General features: G+C 35.1%; 1 protein-coding gene across 5 annotated transcripts in view; it reads right to left on the bottom strand.

The window, feature by feature from the left end:
* Positions 1-1,388: 1,388 nt before the first annotated feature.
* Positions 1,389-21,804, bottom strand: part of Cnksr2 (connector enhancer of kinase suppressor of Ras 2) — a 203,627-nt gene continuing 183,211 nt past the window's right edge. For 4 of the 5 annotated variants that reach the window (XM_050164390.1, XM_050164391.1, XM_050164392.1 and 1 more), the window contains 2 exons: positions 4,380-4,576; positions 1,389-1,628 (listed from right to left, as the gene is read on the bottom strand). In XM_050164390.1, the coding sequence (XP_050020347.1) occupies positions 1,413-1,628; positions 4,380-4,576 (413 nt within the window). In that variant the 3' untranslated portion in view covers positions 1,389-1,412. Of the gene's footprint in view, positions 1,629-4,379; positions 4,577-10,606; positions 12,046-21,804 lie in introns of those variants that run through there. The other variant, XM_050164395.1, reaches the window with a different exon arrangement.

The raw sequence follows: 21,804 nt of genomic DNA, 5'->3' as shown, positions 1-21,804 counted from the left end.
GATTTTAGGATATAGAATAATAGTAAAGGAGGCTCTCTCCCTCCTGGAAAAACAGCGAATTGTGACTTGTACATTATGCAGCCACACACTAAAAAAAGCAGCAAGTCACTTTCATGCTGTGGTCACTTTCCAAAACTGGACACACAGAAATGGCCGTGTATATGAAGAGGATGTTGCCATAGACTCCACCCACTGTATAAACAGGTCAGGACTGGGGAAACCTCTAAGTGCCTGATCTCAGGTCACTCAGAGTGGCGACTCCCTGAATGACCGCACTCTCTGTCCTTAGCAGACAAGTCCATTAACATTTTTTTCACATTGATTTCTCTATTGTAAGTTCCATCTGCTATGACTAAATGTATTTTACTCCCTGGTCTGATGTATAATTACAGAAGTTTAGTTAACAGACCAAGGGAAAATTGGAAATTGCCTGGAAAATGGACTCAATTCAGTGTATACTTTGTCTTTTAAGAGTTAAGAGTTCAAAAACCACGAGTTTGGGCTGAAATTATGTATATATATATGTATATATATAGATGTATGTATGTATGCATGTATGTATCCATTATGTAGGTATGTATGTATAGCTGTTAGCTGCCTTTCTGGGTGAGTTAAGTCTGTTTTAAAAAATCCATTCTTAAATTCTTCTGTACACAATCAGCATTTCGTCACTACAAAAATAAAGGAAGATTTAAACCAAGAAAATAAAGCAGCTCTATCTTCGATTTTGGTCTTAGTTACAAAAACATCTTACAAAGCTTTGCCCTGATACACCATGCAGTGCTCTCCTTGATTTGGAATAGTGCCTCCATTAGCCAGTTAGCACAGGTCACTAGACTATTAAGACGGGTATTAGCTGCCTGAACCTTTCTTATCTTGGCGCTCTTCTAGTTTGCGAAACTCTTTTATGCGCACCTACATTTCACAAAAATAAAACTACAGCATTAAACTTTGTGCAATGTTTAAGAAAATTCTTAGAACATTTTAATAAATATAAAAAGGTTTAAATTCTTTCCCACCCACAAGGAGGTCTGCACCTGAAAAAAGTGTGATTTACGTTTGAAGTCTCATTTATAGAAAATTAACTTAAAGGGAGAAAAGACGACTTCAGGTAGAAAACTGCCTTTTTGTGGTTTTTCTATCTGAAGACCACCTGTATTCAGACTTCTTTGTAAAAGTTAATTTAAGTCATTAAAGAGAGTTGATTTTGCACATAAGCTGAGCACGGACTGCATATAAAACATACAAATGCTCATTAAAGACAGCGGTAATGTGACCATGTATGCTTTGTTTCATATAGTTTGGTAACATTAAAGTATAGCTTGTCAAGTGTCCAACACATTGATAAAAAACTACCTCATGTACCTGTTCAGAGTACCAGCAGGTACTAGGGGCCTCGAGTCAGAATGCACTTACACATGTGTCTCAATGTACGAATGAGTATGTGTTAGAGAGGAAGAGATAACATCTACTTCAGAAGAGATACTTAGTGGGTCATTTGAGGCGCTGCTTTGACAGATATCCAAGAAAAGGTCGAGGTACATCTGCTTCCATTGTTGGAATTCTCTAGATGTCAAGTCTGGATTGTCTAGGACTTTGTCAATGATGGCCACTTCCCCTTCTCTGGCCTGAAAAGCAAAGGAATTTAATAGTTAAGATAGAGATGAACTTTTATTAAAATTTCAAACAAGTCAATGAGCCAATAAATTCAGAAGGCTCTAAGAAACTGATTTGATAAGCTCACATTCACTTATCTAGATGAAAATCATGTTGCATCTTTTTTTTTTCTTCTCAGTGCTATGTCTTAGCATGCTTGTTGTCCTTGTTTAACTTTTTACTCTTGGCCTTTCCCATTTGCTGTCTCTGCTTATGGAAACCTTCATGTTTTAAGGAAACCTTCCTCAAGTTGGAAGACCCAGCTTAAAAGTCTCTCATTTCTTCAAACCTTCCTTAAACACCCGAGAAGAAGCTTTTCTCTCTATGATGTTTCTGTACCATCCCATCCCTGCCATCAGGTGGACTTACCACTAACTCTTGAGTTATTCTGGAACTTGTCCTGCTTTTCCTTCTTTATGGTAAACTCTTCATGCCCCAGTGAGAGTAAACAGGCCCCCCCCCCACTGTTGCTGCAATCCAGAATTCTTGCCCTGTGACTATTGAAGATCCCTTCTCATAGCACTGGGGCCCTATAAAGAACAATGCCTTTCCCTTTCATATTATAGGCTGGGATTCAGCTGATGACTAGGCGTCATTTTGGTTTAACTCTCAAGGCTTCATTTGGGTATAACTCTCAAAGGCACAAGTATCGAATGTAGAAGAGAATTTTTGCTGTGGAAGGTAAAATGGAGAAAGGGTTAGGACAGTTTGAGAAAACCAGTCTGGTCTTTTATGGATCTAACAGAGGGCTAAGGGAATCCTGGAATTGTTCTGCAGGAGTGAAAAAGCATACCTCTGTTCCAGAGTTGGGAGAGAAAGAAGACAATGATATGCCTAAGAAGCGCTTTGGCCAGTGAGGAGACAAGAGATTAATAGATATGGGACTGATGATGGTGGGAGTTGCCTATGGTGTGCTCTGAGATCTACTTTTGGGTTTGTTCAGGCATTTCTCTGTAACAGAAGATTTTACAACCTATTACTTTTCCATTCCCCAAAGTACAGGGTTCTTTCTATCCCCCCAATTTTTGAGCCAGCAAGGCCCATTTCCTTTTAGTGACTTTCTTCATTATCTTTGTCTTAGAAGAGCAGAGGAGTGAGTCACTCTTTCTTCTTGAACCCAACATTTAGAGTGGTTCATATTCATTGTCACAGGACAAAAATATTGTAGAGTATTTACAGAGCATAAAAGAGAAGAAACGAGAGAAGGAGAAGAGGAAGTAGGAAGGTAAGGGAGGGAGAGAGGGAGGGCGTGGGAGAGAGAGGGATATGACAGCCAGCATACAAGGAGCAGATATTTAAGATATTCACATACGGCAAAGAGGCAAGGGACATAAAAAGAACTCAGGATTTCTGCAGACCTTTTACCTCATATGGCTTTGCTTGGACTTTCTTTTGGTCTCATTTGTCTTTTGCTTGCATATTTTGGTTTCAGATCTGGTTTTGTTTTGTGTGTATTTCTTGGTTTTTATTTATTTCTTTTTGACACACACACACACACACACACACACACACACACACACACACACCGAGACAGAGACAGAGAGAGACAGAGAGAAACAGGGTGGAGAGAATCTGGGTAGAGCTGGAAGAGAGAAAAGGATCTGGGAGGAATTGGAAGAGAGGAAAAGTATGATTTGAATAAGTTATAGGGAAAAATTTAACAAAGGACAAAAATAAAAAAAAGGTAGGATAGTGAGGATATCTTCGGAATACAGTTGGTCAGTACAATTACTCTCATGACTATTATAGCTCTGCCTAGAATTGTGGCATTAGCTACCAAGGTCCATTAATTGTTCTGTGGAATAGCATTTGTACAAATACCACAGGGTTAGTTGACTCTGAATCCTTGGCCATTATTACCTGAAAACGTTTCAAATAATCATTTTTTCTATTGCATTTATCTATTTAGTACTCATCTCTATTCCAATATTACATTCTTAGGAGAATGCTGTGGATTTAAAGACTTTTCAAAGAAGTCCTCTGACATTCTGTGTTTTGGAATTACTGTGCTCCACATTCTGTATGATAATTCTTTTTATTTTGTGTGATGCAGGACCTGTTCAGGTGGTTTATAAGATGGGCCCTTTCCTCATCTATACAGCCTCCTTCTTCAACTTCTGCCCCTCTGTTCCCCTGTCCTTACCACCTGCTCCCCAATCTAGGTGTGGCATAAGAAGAACGAACACACTCTTAAGATCTTACAGAAGTACACATTGGGAAGGTGATATGCATGTTCGGAACGGATCATATGAACAGAACAATTATGCAATCTCTACGTGGAACATGATGATTTCATGTGGAACCTTCACTCCAGATGTGTTGAAATTTATGCAGGAAATATTCACAAAACATTTCAAGCACTTAAACATTCTACATGCACACCATATGCCTTTAATAGCTTTGATAAATATACTACATGGTGAACTTCTCCTAAGGAATCAAAAGACTAAGGAATAGCACCAAGCCTGCTTTTCGAGAAGAAAGTCTTAACCACATCCTACTTTCTCCTAAAACTAAGTCATGCAGCATTTAGTCAGTGACTTAGGACTTCAACAAAAGTCCTGACAGATTCCCCTCCCCATCACTCTGTTGCAGGTTCTTGCTGCTTACCTTGTCTGTCCTCTAGTTCCCTGTTTTGTTGTACACTTAGAGTATCTGACAATTGAGTTTCTGTTAGGAATAAATCTGCCCAAAGGAATTTATCTGTCCCTTTCATACCTTACCTTTAAAGTGCTTTGAAGAATTCTCAGCCTGTGCAGTTTTTCATTCATCACAGGATCATTACATCTTTTTAGAAATGATAGCCTGTATTCCATCTTGGTTGAAATGCGATGCTCTCCTATTAGCGACAGACTGGCTTCCTCCAGTGCCCTGTACAAATCTTGCAAGGAGTCTCCTAACTTCTCTTCCTGGTTTTCACCTGAAAGACAGGGTGCGAGCGGGGTAAAAAATAGGGAGAAGGGAGGGAAAGAGACAGATATGCAGTTTAATAAAGTTATTTTGTAGTTGGAAAACTCTTCTAAAAATTGGATTATTTGAAAAACAGTCTGATGAATGATTAGGTATTAAGTCTAATACTTAAATATCTCTAATAAGTAAAATTAAATAAAGTAAACCAAAATACCTCACAGGTGCTAGATTGGGTTAGATATTCTATGGGCAGCCAATTATTTTAGAAGGATTAAATAGGATTTATGATTCAACAAAGAGCCTCTTGAGAGAAAAATAGCTACACATATCTCAAATCCAAAGAATTAGAATATAAAATGTACATAATATGGAAATGCTGCTCCACATAGTTTAGTATTTTAAGACAATAACTAATAAAAGCAGATATGCGATTTAATAGAGTTTTCCTGGTTAATTAATACTGAATGATTTTCATTTTTTCAGACTTCCTAAGATGGAAGATATTGGTTGGTATACATTGATTAAGATTGTCGAGCTATTTAATAGATTATTAGATTTCATGTGACTGTCATGACAATTTCTGGTATATCATCAATACAGTAACTGATCCTAAGTTATTATCAAAAATAATGTTTTGATTTTTCAGGCAGGAGTTCACTGTGTAGGCCAGGGTGGCCTGCAATTCACTATACAGCCCAGGCTGTGTCCTGTAACACATGAGGCTGGCCGCAAATTCATGGCACTCCTTTTGCCTTGGTCTCCCAAGTATTGGGATTACAGATATAAGCTACCATACTTAGCAATACTAATGTTTTAAATTAAATTAAGATGAAGCACATGGATATATTTATAAGCAAATATAAAGAAATATCTGACATATACTAAGAGAATTTATAACATTTTAAAATTCTGACAAGAAAATACTCCACTTAAATATTTTTGAGAGAATTAAGACAATCATAAGTGTGGATTTTAAATCTAGATGAACAATTTAATGTGCCATCTTGCTTTAAAATTATCTTAATAATGATGTTATATCATTATTAAACATATCAGTTTGTCATATAAGTAATAAAAATGAACTAGGATTCTTCTTTGGGGAGCAGTGGGGTCTTATTTGAGGAATACTACTTATACTGGCCCAAGGCATAAATATAGAATGCCATGCATTCCATGATGGTCCATGCAATTCTAAGCTTTTGGATACAGTTTTAAAAGTAGATTCCCTAATTAACATAATATTAATGAACATTTTTTTGTGTCAGGCTGTAGGATAAATAACTAACACTCATAATTTCATTTGATCTTCATCATCATATGAAGAAATATTCATTTTATATCAGGGGAGGTCTTTGCTCAAGATCATAATCTCACATAAATGGTAGAATAAAAATTTAATTATTTAAAGTATGAATTTAATTGAAGGTGCCAATTAATGTGTGAGTAGCTTAAAATGCAGCATTCTAAACACTTATTTCATGTTTTGCGTGCAATCTTTTAATAAAAAGTATTGAGCTTTCCATAGAAAAGGTTTCTAGCTGGATACAAACTATACAGAGACGGTAATACTTTCTACACAGAAATATTTCTGTGTGCTCATATTCTGGCAAAGAAGGTAAATGTCAGAGGCAGAACACTTATGAGGGTGATGAGTTATACCCATAATTTGTGTAAACTATGGACACCATCCCTTGGGCTATGCAGAGGATGCTCTAAACAAATTTTAAAACACTACACCTAAAACTGCCCCCAAAGTCTAAAATAATGTTATAATTTTAAGGGACTACCTTTAGGATTGAAAAGCAGTTTGGTTTAAGTCTGTATTTAGCTTTCTGCAGTTCTGAGTAGCTGAGCATAGCTGTGATCGTTCAGTCTTTTCAGTAGAAAATCCCTTATCATCTGCCAGCATATGTTATCTGTGTATTATAGAAGAAATTCCACTAAATAAAATCTTAACCTTCTCTCGTGGTTGATCCTTGAATGTTTTCAGTACATAGGGGATTTTGGTGGATGGATGGATGGAAGTCTATGAAAAGAATGGATTTTCAAGGTAAAAGCAAGATGGATTCATTGTAGAGAATTTCAAATGAGAATGCCTAGGAAGAAGGAAGGAACAAAACCACATGGCAACTTATGGTCACTAAATGGAGTTGTAAAAACGAGGACACATTTGAAAACAACAATTCTGATTCATAAAATCATAATCCAGGAAAGGACACTGGGGAATTTGGTAATTATTCTATTTGCCTCAAGGTTAGATTGCATGTAAAGACGGAAGTAATTTTTGAGAGCAGGGGTTTGGCTATCACTAAGAGGCCTAGTGGATGAGAATTACAGTAGCTAAGGTGTCAGGTGGCACAACGTATTAAAACTTCTTTCAGTTCTAGAAAGAAGGGGAAAGAAGCAAAAAGGATCTAGATTATGGTGTTAGAATTTAAGGATGGTTTTCACACAGTGATTTTTTTTATTTTAAGAGTAATCTTTCTCATATTACCTAATACGGTAGGGCATATATATCTTGTTACATTTTGCCATAGTTTGATCTTCTTCTCTATGTCTTTATGTCTCTGTATCCCTACCTCTCTACTGGGGATTAAACCAAGGGTCTCACACATACTAGGCAAACATCCTATTCTTGAATTCTATCTCCAGCCAACCCCCTTGCCTTAACTTTTAACATTGTAGAATGCTGGAGCAGAATCTTTAAGTTTTATACAATTTCAGCCAAGTTTTATTTTAAGAAGACTAAGCCTAGATTATGTTAAAAAATTTACATAAATAACTAGTTTAAAAGCGAGAGTCTCCTCTGTCCCTACTTAATATTATTTGAGAGAAGCATTTAACCAAAAGAAAACAATTGCACAAAGAATTTGGTATGACAGCTGTACAAAAAGCCAAGCATGAGTCCACCTCTGGGCAGCACATCCGAACAATGACTCACAATGACACAGAACACAGAAACATTTTAAAGTACAGCAAGTGGATGGTCCGGCTCCTAGCAGAGAAAAGAAAGTCCCCCCTTAGTTCTGGATACACCACACACATGCAACACTGCACAGGACACAGTAGTGGAATGAGTAAGGATGACAGATTGAGAAGCCAGGCTACCACAAAATGTCACCAAGTATTTAACATTTTAAGACTACACAAAGAGTCTCTTTATTTTCAAAGGAAGGGAGTGAGGGGCAGAGTCACATTATAAATCTGATTCACTGTGCTCAACAGTCAAAACAACACAGAACTCAACATTCAAGACAAAAACAGACCTTTATTTTCTTTTATAGTTTTCAATTGGTTTCCTTGGTTTTTCTCAGATGAATATCAATTAAGTCTACAGGGCTACTGTTGCAACTGAGACCATGAAAGCACCTTTCTTTTCTTCTGTTCATTCTCTTCTTCTTCATCTCCTTCACACTTCCCTCCAGGGTTTTCTCTTCTCAAACTTTGCGTTTTCTTCTCTTGGAAGAACTTGATTTGGAAGATGAGGCAAACACTCGGTGAGGCCTGCTTCCCAACTGAATTTCGTTCAATGTGCCAGTTCAGTCATTGGAAGACTGGCTAAAAACCAGCTCTTTTGCAATTTGAGTGAATGTTTCTGAAAATTGGCAAAGTGTAGAACACATTCAAATAAAAGGAAATATATAGGAACCTTCTGTGATTCCCACTGAGGAAGTGTATCACTGCTGCAATGACATTTTAATCGGCATCCAATTTATTCATGAAATCTGGATCTATGAAGGAATAAAATTTCCCCCAAATTGTTTTACATTTGCAGCAGATAAATTAGGTCTGTGTCAGAGCACTCATCAAAAAAGTTTCAGTTTCCTAAAGGAGAAAGGGTGTATAAAGTCCCTTTTCTTATATAAAATTTAATTAACTGGTGGATTTGAAGGTCAAAATTAAACAATTAATTTGTATTCTGTGTCAGGGGATGATCATTTCTGGTTGTGCCACACTTGGAAGGAGTGAAAAAAAAGATCTTCTTTGATGTCATTCATATATATATATATATGAATATGCTATTAGGAATCCAGGAACACAGTGAATATCACAATAATAGTTCATTGGTCTTCTGCAGGTTGCATATGATCGCCCGGCAGTAAAAAGAATCAAGAAAAGCTCAAACAAAAGATTACCTAATGAAAAATAGTAGTTTGTTGTAATGTCTTGAAACAACTTATGAGCGGATCATAATGTATTTCTCAATTCTCCAAAACTTTTGGTTAATATATTCTATGCATTTGGGCTCAGTGATTTCTAACTTTTTTTGACTCTACACACTTACAGGCTAAAACATGTTTGTTGTTCATAATTTACACACATTTATTAGTCTATATTAGTCTACGCTATAAATATAGGCAAAAAATAATGATGCTGAAAAGGATGGGATACAAAACTCATGAGGAAATTTCCATTATTTTCTTCCCGTATGTTAGTGGATTCTCCTTCAAAGGTCTATATTGTGACTTTCCTCTCAGGGAAATTTGTGTTACTCACATTTGCACTTCCCATTCTCTATCTGCCATAAAACCTCAGGCTCTCAACAAATTCAAATGGAGTAAGAGATGTCTCTATAAATAAGATGTTCCAAAGAAGATTGCCTAGTAGGTGACTGTGTATTGACTGAAAAGTAATTGGTTTAATACTGTTCATGCTTCTGTGATGAAAACTAAGGACACTGAAATCTCACTCTTGTCTTCCCATATTCCCTGGCACTGTAATGACGCTGTTAAAGCAGAGTAAAAGGTGGCAACAAAACCAAGAATTGGGCTCTGAAACAAACAACGGGAAATGGAGTCTTGGTACATGTTTTGGAAGAGAATTCTGTTCTTTTAAAATTGGACGGTGATATCCTCATAGAAACAGTTGTTCTTTCTACAACACAGCTGTGCAGTGAGCTCCAAGGTTGGGAAAGGTTAAGTTACAAATGATAGAGAAGGCTAGACATAGCAGTGGTAGTCATCAACCACATCTGAGTGGCATCTGTTCTTATGCAACCAGAAAGCACTTTAAGGCTTCCAGGCTAATCATATCAAGTACGTGGAACACTATTTTTGTCCCAAAGGGCAATTGTCATTTTCACTGAGACCACAGGATCATTTTTATGAATACTAATTTATTATCATGTCACAGAGAACAACTTATTTATATATAAGGTGACAGACTTTTAGTGGATTTGTTATCTTTGTAGGGTTTATACTAAATTAGCAGGGGTTTGCATTATAACTTGAACTGTTTTATAGTTAAGCACTAGTGATTTTAATTCATGCCTTTATTATCAATCAATGTGCTATGCCTTGATTTGTAAAACTTGGGAGATGGGGAAGGAAGCTTGTTATATTAGAAGCAAGTAAAGATTTTACAAGCTAGGTTTTAGTTTTTCCTTTGTAGCCAATTACTTATTTAAAAACTGGAAATGATTTTTCTTTTAGGAAAAATAACAATATTCCAACATTAATATTCGGCAACAGTTTCTCGGGTGGAAAAATGGATTTTAATGAGCAAAATCCCCTTCACTGAGAGGAACAAGTGATTGGATCTACCTACATTGCTAGGGTTTTCTTTTCTTCTCTTTTTAGATCAGGTAAAGCCCGTACTTATAAGTTAACTATGTTCAGAGGCTATAAGTGTCAGTTCTTCTCCAATTTGCAATTTTTGTAAAATTATGTAGTTTAATAATAACTATATGACAGTGGCCATATTATCAGGGTACAAGAGGTTTTTTTTATGATGAATATTTCAAATGGCAGAATGTCAGCATCTTTAATACTAATTTACTAATCCCTAAGAAGGAATGGCTGTTTGAAAGATAAACATAGAAATTAATGTCAGAATCCAAATTTACCCACATAGTTTAAATATGTAACCAGTTAAAATGGAAGTTTAGAGCAGAAATTCATAATAGTGACAGCTTCAAAGTAAAGCTAAGGGATATTTTATTTGAAAATTAATACACAGTCACTACACTCATTAATGAGGAAAACCACCTAGAATTCTTCAAATCATAAAGTTTTACTATAATATCAACAGGGAGAATGACCCAAGAGAATTTCATTACTATTAAATGCCAATAAAATAAATTTGACTTATTTCCATGAACCAAGAACCACCATTCTTTAGATATACTTAAAAACACATGAAATGGTTAGCACAAAGGCAATTATAAGGCAGATCCATGTGATTTTTATTCACAACACAAACTTCATTTGTGAGAAAGAAGCATAGATTTCTTCTCACTGGAAAAATACTTGCTATCAAGCATACTTAGCAAATATTTAGCTATCTAGAAAGATCTGGTACCAACTGGTAATATTTTATTTTAAGTAATTTAATATTTTAACAGGTATTCATATTAAGCAATACCACACACTGCAGCAACAGGAAGAAAAACATTTCATAATACAATATTAAATTATTTTTCACTGTACAGTATGAAATATCCAATAATTAGCATTGAAATCATTACAGTGTATCTTATCCAACTAAAGGAAATTTCACATCTACCACAGAAGAAAAATAAGCAATATTGAGCCACAAGAGACCCAGTTACATAGTATTAAATAATATCTGAAGCTTGTTTGAAAGACATCCAGACAAAATATTTTTTTCAAATATGGAAAACCATAGCCTACAGATTTGGATTACTTTACAGAAAAAGGATAGCTCATTCCAGTTTAAGAGGCAACATCACTTCTATTTAAGTGCCAAGACAAAGGAGAAAGTTAGGATTTTAGCTAAGGAATCGAATAAAGCCTGGCATGAGGAATTTCCTTCATTACGGTCACTGAAAGCAGTCTGCCTTACACCTGAATATGCTTTAAGAAAAGAATAAACATATTAAGTTTCAGAGCAGGGCGTGTACACCTTGCCTTAATAGATTAACACTTAATTTAGTACAATACAGCATGTCAAGATTTAAAAATGCAAATACACTTAACACAGAATTTGCTTCCACTGCTTTGCCTTCACCAGGCCACCAAGAGTCCATTAAACAGCATTTTCTAATTATCGGTGCTGATCCCTCTCTTCCTGGTGTCAGGTGAACACAACCGAGGTGTCACCATAGAGCCCTTCCCCAGGCAAGACCCTTTACCCTCTGTTCACCCAAAGACAGGGCAGTTTTCGGCTACTGTGTTCCATCTTGATTGGTTTGATCTTATGCTAGTCCCACGGTAGAAAGCTCGAATTCTTCTTAAAGAGTGGCCTGCCCCTCATAATATCCCTTTAGGGAGGCCCCAAATCCACAACACTTGATGGTCTAAGCTTTTTACAAGTCTGTTTTCTGTTATAAACAGCAAGGACGAGGCCATTTTAGTTGCTTGCAAGAGGTTGATGTTGAGTCTGCGCCGTGCCGACTCTCTTCGATCTAAATTCTCTAAACATTAGCTTAGCAATCTGTGATTCCAATGGGTTGAGTGCCAACAGAAGTGGATCCGATTTGGCATGGAGAGGTTCTACCAACTCTCGTAGTGTATTAGCCTAATATAATAAAGCAGTGATACAATATGATGAAAGACCTGCGAGTGCCATTATTCCAAAGCACATCAGTATTTGTATTAGAAATACCACCATGCAGTACCCATGAAGAGAAAATAATGTCTAGAATTGCATATGATTTTAATACCATAATGTCTTTCTGTTGGCATGCAAGTCTACCTCACCATAAATGGGACCAGTTTTGATTTAGTTTGTTTGGAATGCCAACCTTCCAATTACATACAATAACTAACAGACACATCTTTCCCCACCTCTAACTTGTACATGTATGTCTATAGTTTGAATCAGAAAAGCCAGCTAAAGTATTCTCCACATAGGTGCAAAACCATCAGTCTTTTTTTTTCTCAAATCAAAATGGATTTCTATATGTTTCCTCATTTTTACACAGTCTTAAGGTATGAAGAAGGTTTTTTTTTTTTTTTTTTTTTTTTTTTTTTTTTTTTTTTTTTTTTTTTTTTTTTTTTTNTTTTTTTTTGTCTTTTGACCAGAAGGCTATCTTCCTGCTGTGACAGAAAAGCAACTGTTCTGATCCAGAGAAATTGCAATATCCTAGCTAGCATTGTTCTGATGAGGAGGCCCTAGACTAAATGACACTAAGTGAAAAAAAAAATGAAAAGCCACAACAAGAAGCATGACAAAAAGATGATTTTACATCTGAGCATTGGCCACACATCAAGGAGTTTATAAACTGGAAGAGAACAACACTTTTGAATGACTGGAAAAGCGGAGCAGAGTTCAGAAAAACTAACATCTCTTTGTTCATTTTATTTTTCATCTTCAGGAATTCAAATATTGTCGGTAGGTACACACTGGCAATATTTGTCATCACTAGTATAAGGCAGAATTTTGTCTGCCGCACCCTGTCATATTTTTGGTTATATCCCCAGAAGAAACAAAGAGGGAGAAGGATCAGAGAAAGCAATCTGACTACTGCTACATTCCTTAGAAAATGGGAAGGGGAAATAACTGATGTGTAGAAAATGAAATAGAGTGTAGTTCAAAACCAGCAGAAGCACTTATCTATCACATCATACACTGTGTGTAAAAGGGGCTGAGAGCTAAGTAATTTTCTTATGTAGGTCAAGTGAAATAACATACAACACCTCATCATTTAAAAGATTATCATGCTGGAAATATGTCTCTAGGTCCTACCACTGTTTGATAAGGGTATGGGATTTCAGAATGGAAAATCAGAGGCAATCTAACCTGAGTCATAAAGTCTTATCTCAGTTTAAACTGTCCTTAATTTTCTATGTAATTAAAATATTTTATAAGTTGTTTTAGACATATTCATCATTTTTTTAGAGATGATATTACATGAATACTTTCATTTCTAGTATATTCCTTAATGCACATTAAGGAACTAGAGCCCTGGTAATCAAGTGGGGTTTAATTACACTTACAGTATTGCTTCTATAAGATTACTGAATTTTATTATAAGAGATTTGAAAATATCTCTCCAGTTTAGTCCCTTGTCTGAGTATAAGATTGTGGTGAAGAATCACTATTTCAAAGTGGTGAGCACTCTTTAACAACCTGTTAATGTTAGCACAAAAAAGGTAACTCCTTAAGAAATAGATATCTCTCAAACTATTTGTGATTAAGTACCACTGACTAGAGACTCATAAGGATGGAGGTATTTGTTAAACATAAATTTCTAGGTGCCACTTCTTACATACTGGATCAGGATGTCTGAGGACAGAACTCTGGAATTCTCAGTTTATACAAGTAATGATTCTTTTGCCCATTGTAGTTTGAGATCTGCACTGGCAAGGGCTACTCAGTGGGTAGGATTCACTATCCTGTATATACCAGTAGTTTCTAAGTCATTAGCCTCTAGGTAGGGATGTTATATTTATATAGCATTTAATTGCACCCCTTCCATCAGTGGAACACTATCACTCAGCTAAAACAAGTTCAAGGTTTTTGTTGAAGAATGTGTTGGAAATATCTTGGAGTTCTGAAGTTAGGAAAGTTAGGAAAAAACTTGATGAACTGCTTGAATATATTCTTGAAAGATAAAATTTTATGTTGAGTTAAATATTTCCTATTTTTGTTTTTTTTAAATAATATTTATTTATTTATTATATTCTTCCTGCGTGTATGCCTGAAGGCCAGAAGAGGGCACCAGACCTCATTACAGATGGTTGTGAGCCACCATGTGGTTGCTGGGAATTGAACTCAGGACCTTAGGAAGATCAGGCAATGCTCTTAACCACTGAGCCATCTCTCCAGCCCCATAAATATTTCCTATTTTTTTTTCGAGACGGTTTCTCTGTGGTTTTGGAGCCTGTCCTGGAACTAGCTCTTGTAGACCAGGCTGGTCTCAAACTCACAGAGATCTGCCTGCCTCTGCCTCCCGAGTGCTGGGAAATATTTCCTATTTTTGAGGCAAATAGAACAACTATAAGGATATTCTTATACTAAGTCCAATTGAATCAACTGTATGGTTAGGTACTACAAGCCAGGCCAAACACTGGTAAAGGCACAAAGAGCTCAAGGTGCAGGGCTCATTGACAAGAGTTTTGTGCAAACACAAACAAACCCATTTCGAAGTGAGACTATTCTATATGTTTATCGTTTACTTCTGAGAGACTCGCACTTCTGTGCCTTTCTGCAAGTCTCTTTCAGATTCTCAACAGTCCACCGTGAGAATGCAAACTATTTTGAGAAATATATGTCCTTTTCTCCTTTTTGTATGAGTTTAAAAATGACTCCACTAAGGACTACTCAAATAATAATAAGCAAAAATATAAATTCTGGAAACACAAATTTTAGGAACATTAAAAACATACCCACTAGGAAGAGTTGATTTCAATCAGAAGTTTGAGGTTACATTAGAGTGGTTAATGTTGAAGTCATAAACATCTGTATGAGAATGACTATGATTAAATTTGAATACTAAGCAGGTACAAACATTTTCTTGTCGAATGAGAGCAAACTGCTTGAAACTGGAACTATGTACTTAAAGCAAATGAGCACTTTAGAATAGTCTCACTTTAGTTTGAATTCCAAAAGAAAACTTTCCTATTTATCTGCTTTCATTCTGAGTAAACTTGAGGGCAAATCCAGGAGCGAAAGCTGCAACAAATAGTCACAGACTGCTTGCATATAGTGAAGGCCGCTGAGAGCAGATGACCAAGCCTAGCAGGGACAACATAGGAGCGTCAGAGAGAATTACTTGGTTTTTAGAAGTTTAGTTAACATACTTATCTGAAGTCTTCCTTTTTCTCTAAGTATATAAATATCCAGATTTGAGTTTTTCTTAAAGTATAAGTAATAACTACTTTCATCAACATAAGCATCTGAAGGAATGGACCTGGTACTTGAGCACCCACTTTCTTCTAAAAGGTTTAATTAAAAGTAGAAGCTTTCATTGTTTGCTATTCGGTTTTTAAAATGGAAAGCAAGAGGAATTAATTTTTACATGTACATGTTGTGGAGCAAAGATAAAATGAGTGTATGTGTGTTTGTGTGTGTCTGTGTATACACAAATGTGATTCCTCCATTACAGTTCATTACTATTTTCTAATATTTTAGTTGAGTGATGCAGAGACAGCTCATATATTTCATCTGACAATATTATTAATAAAATAACCACATTAAACTCTACCATGACGGCCATTTTCCTGGTGAAGTTTTCTTTCAGAAGTATTAATGGGTGTCTAGTGACTAGATTCTGAGATATGAACACACTACAAGAAAAACAAAACTTTTGCAATACTTCCTTGATATGAACAATGTATGTTTTCAATATATGAGAGTTTAAACTTTACTATGAGTTTATGTATTTATAAACAGAAGTAATTAGATCACCTGATGATCAGTGTGAAAGTAATTCAGTGATGAGACTGGACAATATGGTGAAGACATAAGTCACCAAACACCGTATGATTACGTATGACTTTGCCATAAATGGAAAAAGACCCCAACAAATTGGAATTAACAATATTTAAGTTTGTTTCTAAATAATTTCATTCTATAGGTTCTCTTTTCCTCCTTCTAATCACACTACATTTTAAAAAACCCCATAAGTACTTTGAAAGGCAGTTTTTTCTGACCTGAACTTTGAGCCACTTAAGTGATCAGGTAATAAAAATGTTTTTAAAATACTGATTTATTGATTATATTTTTATCTTAGAAGCTACTGAATATGGATGGACATCTTACTTGACTTAAATTCTCCAAACTGAAAATTCTCTTAGGATAACAGCTAAGAGAAAGTAGGGGAGCTGGGGTTCTGAAGATAAATTTTGTGTGTCTTCCTTTTATCTCCTTTGGCTAATTTGCTGATCAATTAACTTGAACTTTGCTCAGTAAATGTTAAGGCTGCTGTAAGGATACTTTTACCGCCCATTTTTATTAGGTGCAGTCAGTGGCCAAACTTCCCAATTATTCAAAATATAATCGAAAAATAAATGAACATATCCAAATCAACAATATCTTTGCAAGCAATATCTAATGCATATACCTTATAGGATGGGCTATATTTCTAGGCTCTCCCTGATCACCTCTGTGGTACAAGGATTGTATTCAGGGCCTCATGAATGGTGAATATGTGATCTACCTCTGAACTACCTCCACAGCCCTACTCCACTCTATTCTTCCTCTCATATTGAAATTTTAAACTATCCTAAAAGTTCTGCCATTATCATATGGGAAGAGCACTATTATTTTTAAAGAATGTCATTCAGTATCAGACCCAGGAGCATATTATTCCAGGAAAGCAAATGAGGGGGGAAGTGATGTAGAAGGGTCACCTGTCTATGTGTTACTTTCATTGGTGAATAAAGAAACTGCCTTGGCCTTTTGATAGGCTAGCCCTTAGGTGGGTGGAGTAGACAGAACAGAATTCTAGGAGAGAGAAAGCAGAGTCAGGCAAGTGCCATGAAGCTCCGATCCGAGTTGGACATGGGTTAGAATCTTTTCTGGTAAGCTACCATCTTGTGGTGCTACATAGATTACTAAATATGGGTTAAAGCAAGATGTGAGAATTAGCCAATAAGAGGCTGGAACTAATGGGCCAGGCAGTGTTTAAATGAATACAGTTTCCGTGTAATTATTCTGGGGCTAAACTAGCTGTGCGGGAGCCAGGCGGGATGAAAAGCATGCCTGCTCACCTGCTCTGCTACAGGGAGGGGAAGAGAGACACAATCTAAAAAAGGGAGTGAAAATACTAAATTCTTTTCAACGAGAATATAACAGCTGGCTGTGTGGAGGGGCAGCAGTGGAAACATTGTAGCAAAGCAAGAAAAGGAGTTCTTCTTATACTTCAAATCTAAAGAGTTTTCCCTCTCAGACTATATACTGCTCTGACAGGAGAACTTAGAAGTGGATTTTGCTTACTGTCTTTGAGATTTCAATATTTAAAACACTGATTTTTTTCTCTTTCAATAACTTCTAAATGTTAATGCTTTATTAATAACCTCCTTTGCATGCCAGTCTGACATTTGGGATCATTTACTCATTAACAACTCTGGCAAGGAGATAAGCCACTCTGGGGTCATTGCCAATTGAATTTCAGGACCATCAAAAATACCTCTCCAGCAAAGCAAGTGCCAAGAACAAGAAGAAAATTCAAGATGAGTCATTTATCACTAACACCTTTTCTTTACCTAAATCTGTTATCTATCTAATTTAACATTTCATATCCTTTTTACTTCTCCTACAATTATTATATCAGACTGTATCATAAAGCTCCTTTGTTAAAATAGTTTCACAACTCAACATTGAAATTCTATTTTAGTGATATGTATCATGTTGTTTACAAGAAAGAAATGTGGTAAATAAAAATCACTGTAAAATATATTTATAAGAATGTACCACAGGTGAAACCAATTAGTACAACTTTTCACCTTAATTGAAAATCTGGGCTAACGAGTATTCATATTCAATCTTAGCTGTGTTAAAAATTAATGGCTATTAGATTTTGGACCAGAAAATGTATTCTTTACTTGGGATAGAAATGTATAGAATTAGAAAACTATAGGAAGTGTACCATCTGAAATATTCTATTAAATATAAGCTTCATTTCTTCTTCTGGAAAATATTGTGTAGTATTAATCCTTATAAAGAAAAGTACATTTTACTGGAGAGTTACAGAGATGCTGACTCTCAGTGTTCTTATGGAAAAATAAAAATGGCTTTATATAGCTACTATGAAAGGTTGCCTGCCATATCTGTGTTTAACATTTGGTATCATATGTTGAATTTTAGACTCAGCAGTATAATTACAGAAAAGTAGATTCATATAGGAACTTCACTAGGGTGAGCATTTCTTTTATGAAAATAACATCTTTGAAATGTCAGAAGGTTCTATCTTAAAATGTAATTTATATTGAAATGTGAAAAAAATCTAATCTCAATACATTTGTTTATTATCTGCAAGTTAATCAATTTTATAGTGATTGATGGAGCTACATTACTTGTAATATATTTGAAAAAAAAGAGAACTCCATATTTCATTACAACCCAGTCAAGCTTTAAACATTTCTATACGTTATATTTTATTTATAAAAGACTATGTTGCCTTCTCTAGAATGAAAAGATACAACTATTAAGGAAGAGAGGCTGTCTCAAGTCACTTTTATTGGCTAGAAACATGTAAAAATGGGGTATATTTAGGATTCCCAAGTTTTACTTAAAACTCCCAATTGATTGACTTGCAGATAATAAACAAATGCATTGAGATTCAGTTTGCTTTGGTTACTACCATTGTTTGTGGGGGAAGAGAAGATCAAAAACAATAATATCTATGGAGCAAATAATTTATCTATAACAAAAATGATCACCAAAGGATTCCATGAAACTGGTCTTATTTATTTTATGTGTGTTTATGTTATTAGCCTCATTATTGGATGAAGAAATGCAAGAACCCACATAGGGCTATGCTTTCAGAGTTCTTTGATAGATGTATACATACTACTACCACAAATTTCTATATGTATACATATACATATATAAACATATTAGAAGATGTATTGGTTTGTGTATGGTTCAGATCTACTTCATCAGATCTAAACAGCTAATGTTATAAGTTTATTTATCATGAAATATTACACCAAACCCTTCTTAAGTCCAAGATTCTAGAACAACTTCTCTTGATTTGGTTATTAAGTTTAGAAATAATCTAAAAGACATCAATCTTGAATTTTGAAGCAAATTCAGAAAATCTTTAAATTAAAAGTTTCAAACCATCATCAAGTGTATGTTAATCACATGTGCGTATTACTAATAAGGAAGGCTGTCACACAGTTTAAACTAAGACATTATTCTGCAGCAATTGACTAAGCATAGTACACACCATAAATAGACATAAAACCAGAACCTGACCAAAGAAAACGTCGAGATGACATTTTCTTACTTGAAATATTCACTACATTAGAGAGCCTATTTTCTTTCGTTTGTGAAAATTCAGTAGATACCTCAAAAGTATTAGTAGTAACTCTTTCTCAAAAGTTAATATATTTGAATTAAAGAAAGCCAAGAGAACCAAGACCTTGGTTTTAGTCATACTAGGAACGATTACAGATCTTAGATGTGTGGGTAGATTGGTCACCATGGTGATGAAAAGTCAGCTTGGGGAGTAGATACTACATTATATTGCTCCCCACAGAAACAGTGAAGCTGAAATCAAATGCCACTTCTGTATTTAGCATGGAAAAAACTTGAAACTCCATTGAACTTACACTTTCCTCAGGAGTTGCTAAAGCAACTTAACAAATCTAGTCTGGTGTGGTGGCATCAGCACTTGGAAGATCAAAGCAGATGGATCTCTGTGCATCTGAGGCCCAGAGTGTGGTCTATAATGAGACCCTGTCTTCTTTTCTTAAAGATACTTCCTTTATATATAATTTTTTATGTGTAATGGATTCCCCTGATAAGACTTCTTCACACTTTTAGTCATGTGCCTTGTGTGCTCTTCTCAATGTTTTTTTTTTTTTAAACCTTTTGTCTGCTGGTGAGTACTGGACAAAATTGCATGTACCTGAAATAAGAAAATCTGCTTAAAATCTTAAATGTGAACTATATGGTAGAGGTGGAATTTTTCAGTAGACAAATGTCAGGAAGAGACTGATATCACATGTGCTGTTTCTGGCACTTCTACATCAAGGAAGAATCGTTTAGGTATTTCCTTTGAAGGGCCTATGGTGACAAGTTATTTGTATGTCATTAATTAGTATTAGGAACAGATGAAGGCAAGGATTAATTATCAATACAGCTCATATTTTTCAATAGTTCTTACTTCATTGACAGAGGTTGATTAGAAACATGGAAAAGATTTTAAGTCCCTCACTGTCTTGGGGAGCTGTTGGTGGAGGTATAGGCAAATGCTCAGTAGAGTATGTTTATTGCTGTTTGGAACTTGGTCCTTAAACTAAATTTGACTACTCTTCCTTCTATGTTGTATGCAACAGGAAAACAGTTATCATTGTAACATAACCATTTGTTATTGTTTTAAGAAATCGAAATGTCATATTATAAACTTACTCATATTCACGTTTCTGTTGCAGCTTTTATAGTATGATACGATGTTATAAAAACTGGGTTCAGATCATTTTAAGTCTAAATTATCACTTTTCAGTCATTAATAAGATACGATTTCTTATAATATCACTAGTTCAACTACATAGTTCTAAAAATTCAATATTTTGACTAGTGATAATTTTAAAAAGCATAGTAATTAGTATTCTATATTACTTGATTAAGTTTAATTTTCACTCACACTTTATTTTAATTGGGTTATACAGACACTTGGATTATGAACTACTAGGGATGATATACAATTAAGTCAGATAGTCTCAATTTAAGACATGTTCTGGTTTTAGAAATCAAGCAACAAATAGAATTCAAGTTTGGACAAGTATATACTTAACACATCACAGTTCTAACTGTGATGAAACAAGTCACAACAGAAAGCTTGGTAGCATTCTACTCTTTCACATAATAATTCTGATTACAGGAAGACTTTTCATCATTTTAATGTTTCTACACTCCACTGAAATAGTTTATCAAGTGGCTAGATGTACTCCATCTGATATCAGTGACCTTAATATGCAAAAAGTAGTTCTGAATATCAGCAATGGATTTTCTTACACTTTTCAGATACTACAGAAGACAGTTTTTGTGTCACCAGCAGGAATATTACAGATGTTTCCACAGTGAATCATTTGTGTAATTTGACTGTCATATTCCATTCCCAGTGCTGGGAGGCCTACAAATTAAACAGTATTATTTTATTTGCTTTTTGGGATAATAGGTCAATTATCAGAAACAAGAACAATCAGAAATCAAGTTTTGGAAACCCATGTCTTTCCGCTACAATATACATTTTTGCAAGTTACAAATGCATGAAAAGTTTTAAAAATAGTTTTATTTAATATTTATTTATTCTGGGTTCTATGACAACATTATACATGACATTTTTTATACCCTTTTTAATACATGCTTAGGAAATTAGGAAAATAATGTTTTGAATGGCTAAATCAAGCTTACTTGTTGATTTTTATGATCACCTTAGCTATATTAATTTTCAGCTGGAAAAGACTTAACATTGATTATGCGGGAAAATATGGAAATACCTTATCTCATTTTTTTTTGTTTTATGATTACACATTCTGAAACACTGCCAGGCACTTTCTAAAATGTTAAAATATTACCAAAAGTTTTTTTTGTTTGTTTTGTTTTGATACAGGGTCATATGGTAGAGCAGATGGCCCAAAATTCACTATACAGTTGAAA

The sequence above is a fragment of the Alexandromys fortis genome, unplaced genomic scaffold, assembly GCF_014885135.2.
Source record: "Alexandromys fortis isolate MF-2015 unplaced genomic scaffold, M_Fortis_MF-2015_v1.1 scaffold_147, whole genome shotgun sequence".
In the NCBI taxonomy this organism is placed as follows: Eukaryota; Metazoa; Chordata; class Mammalia; order Rodentia; family Cricetidae; genus Alexandromys; species Alexandromys fortis.
Note: the sequence above shows the minus strand (reverse complement) of the source record. Positions and strands in the feature narration are given on the sequence as shown.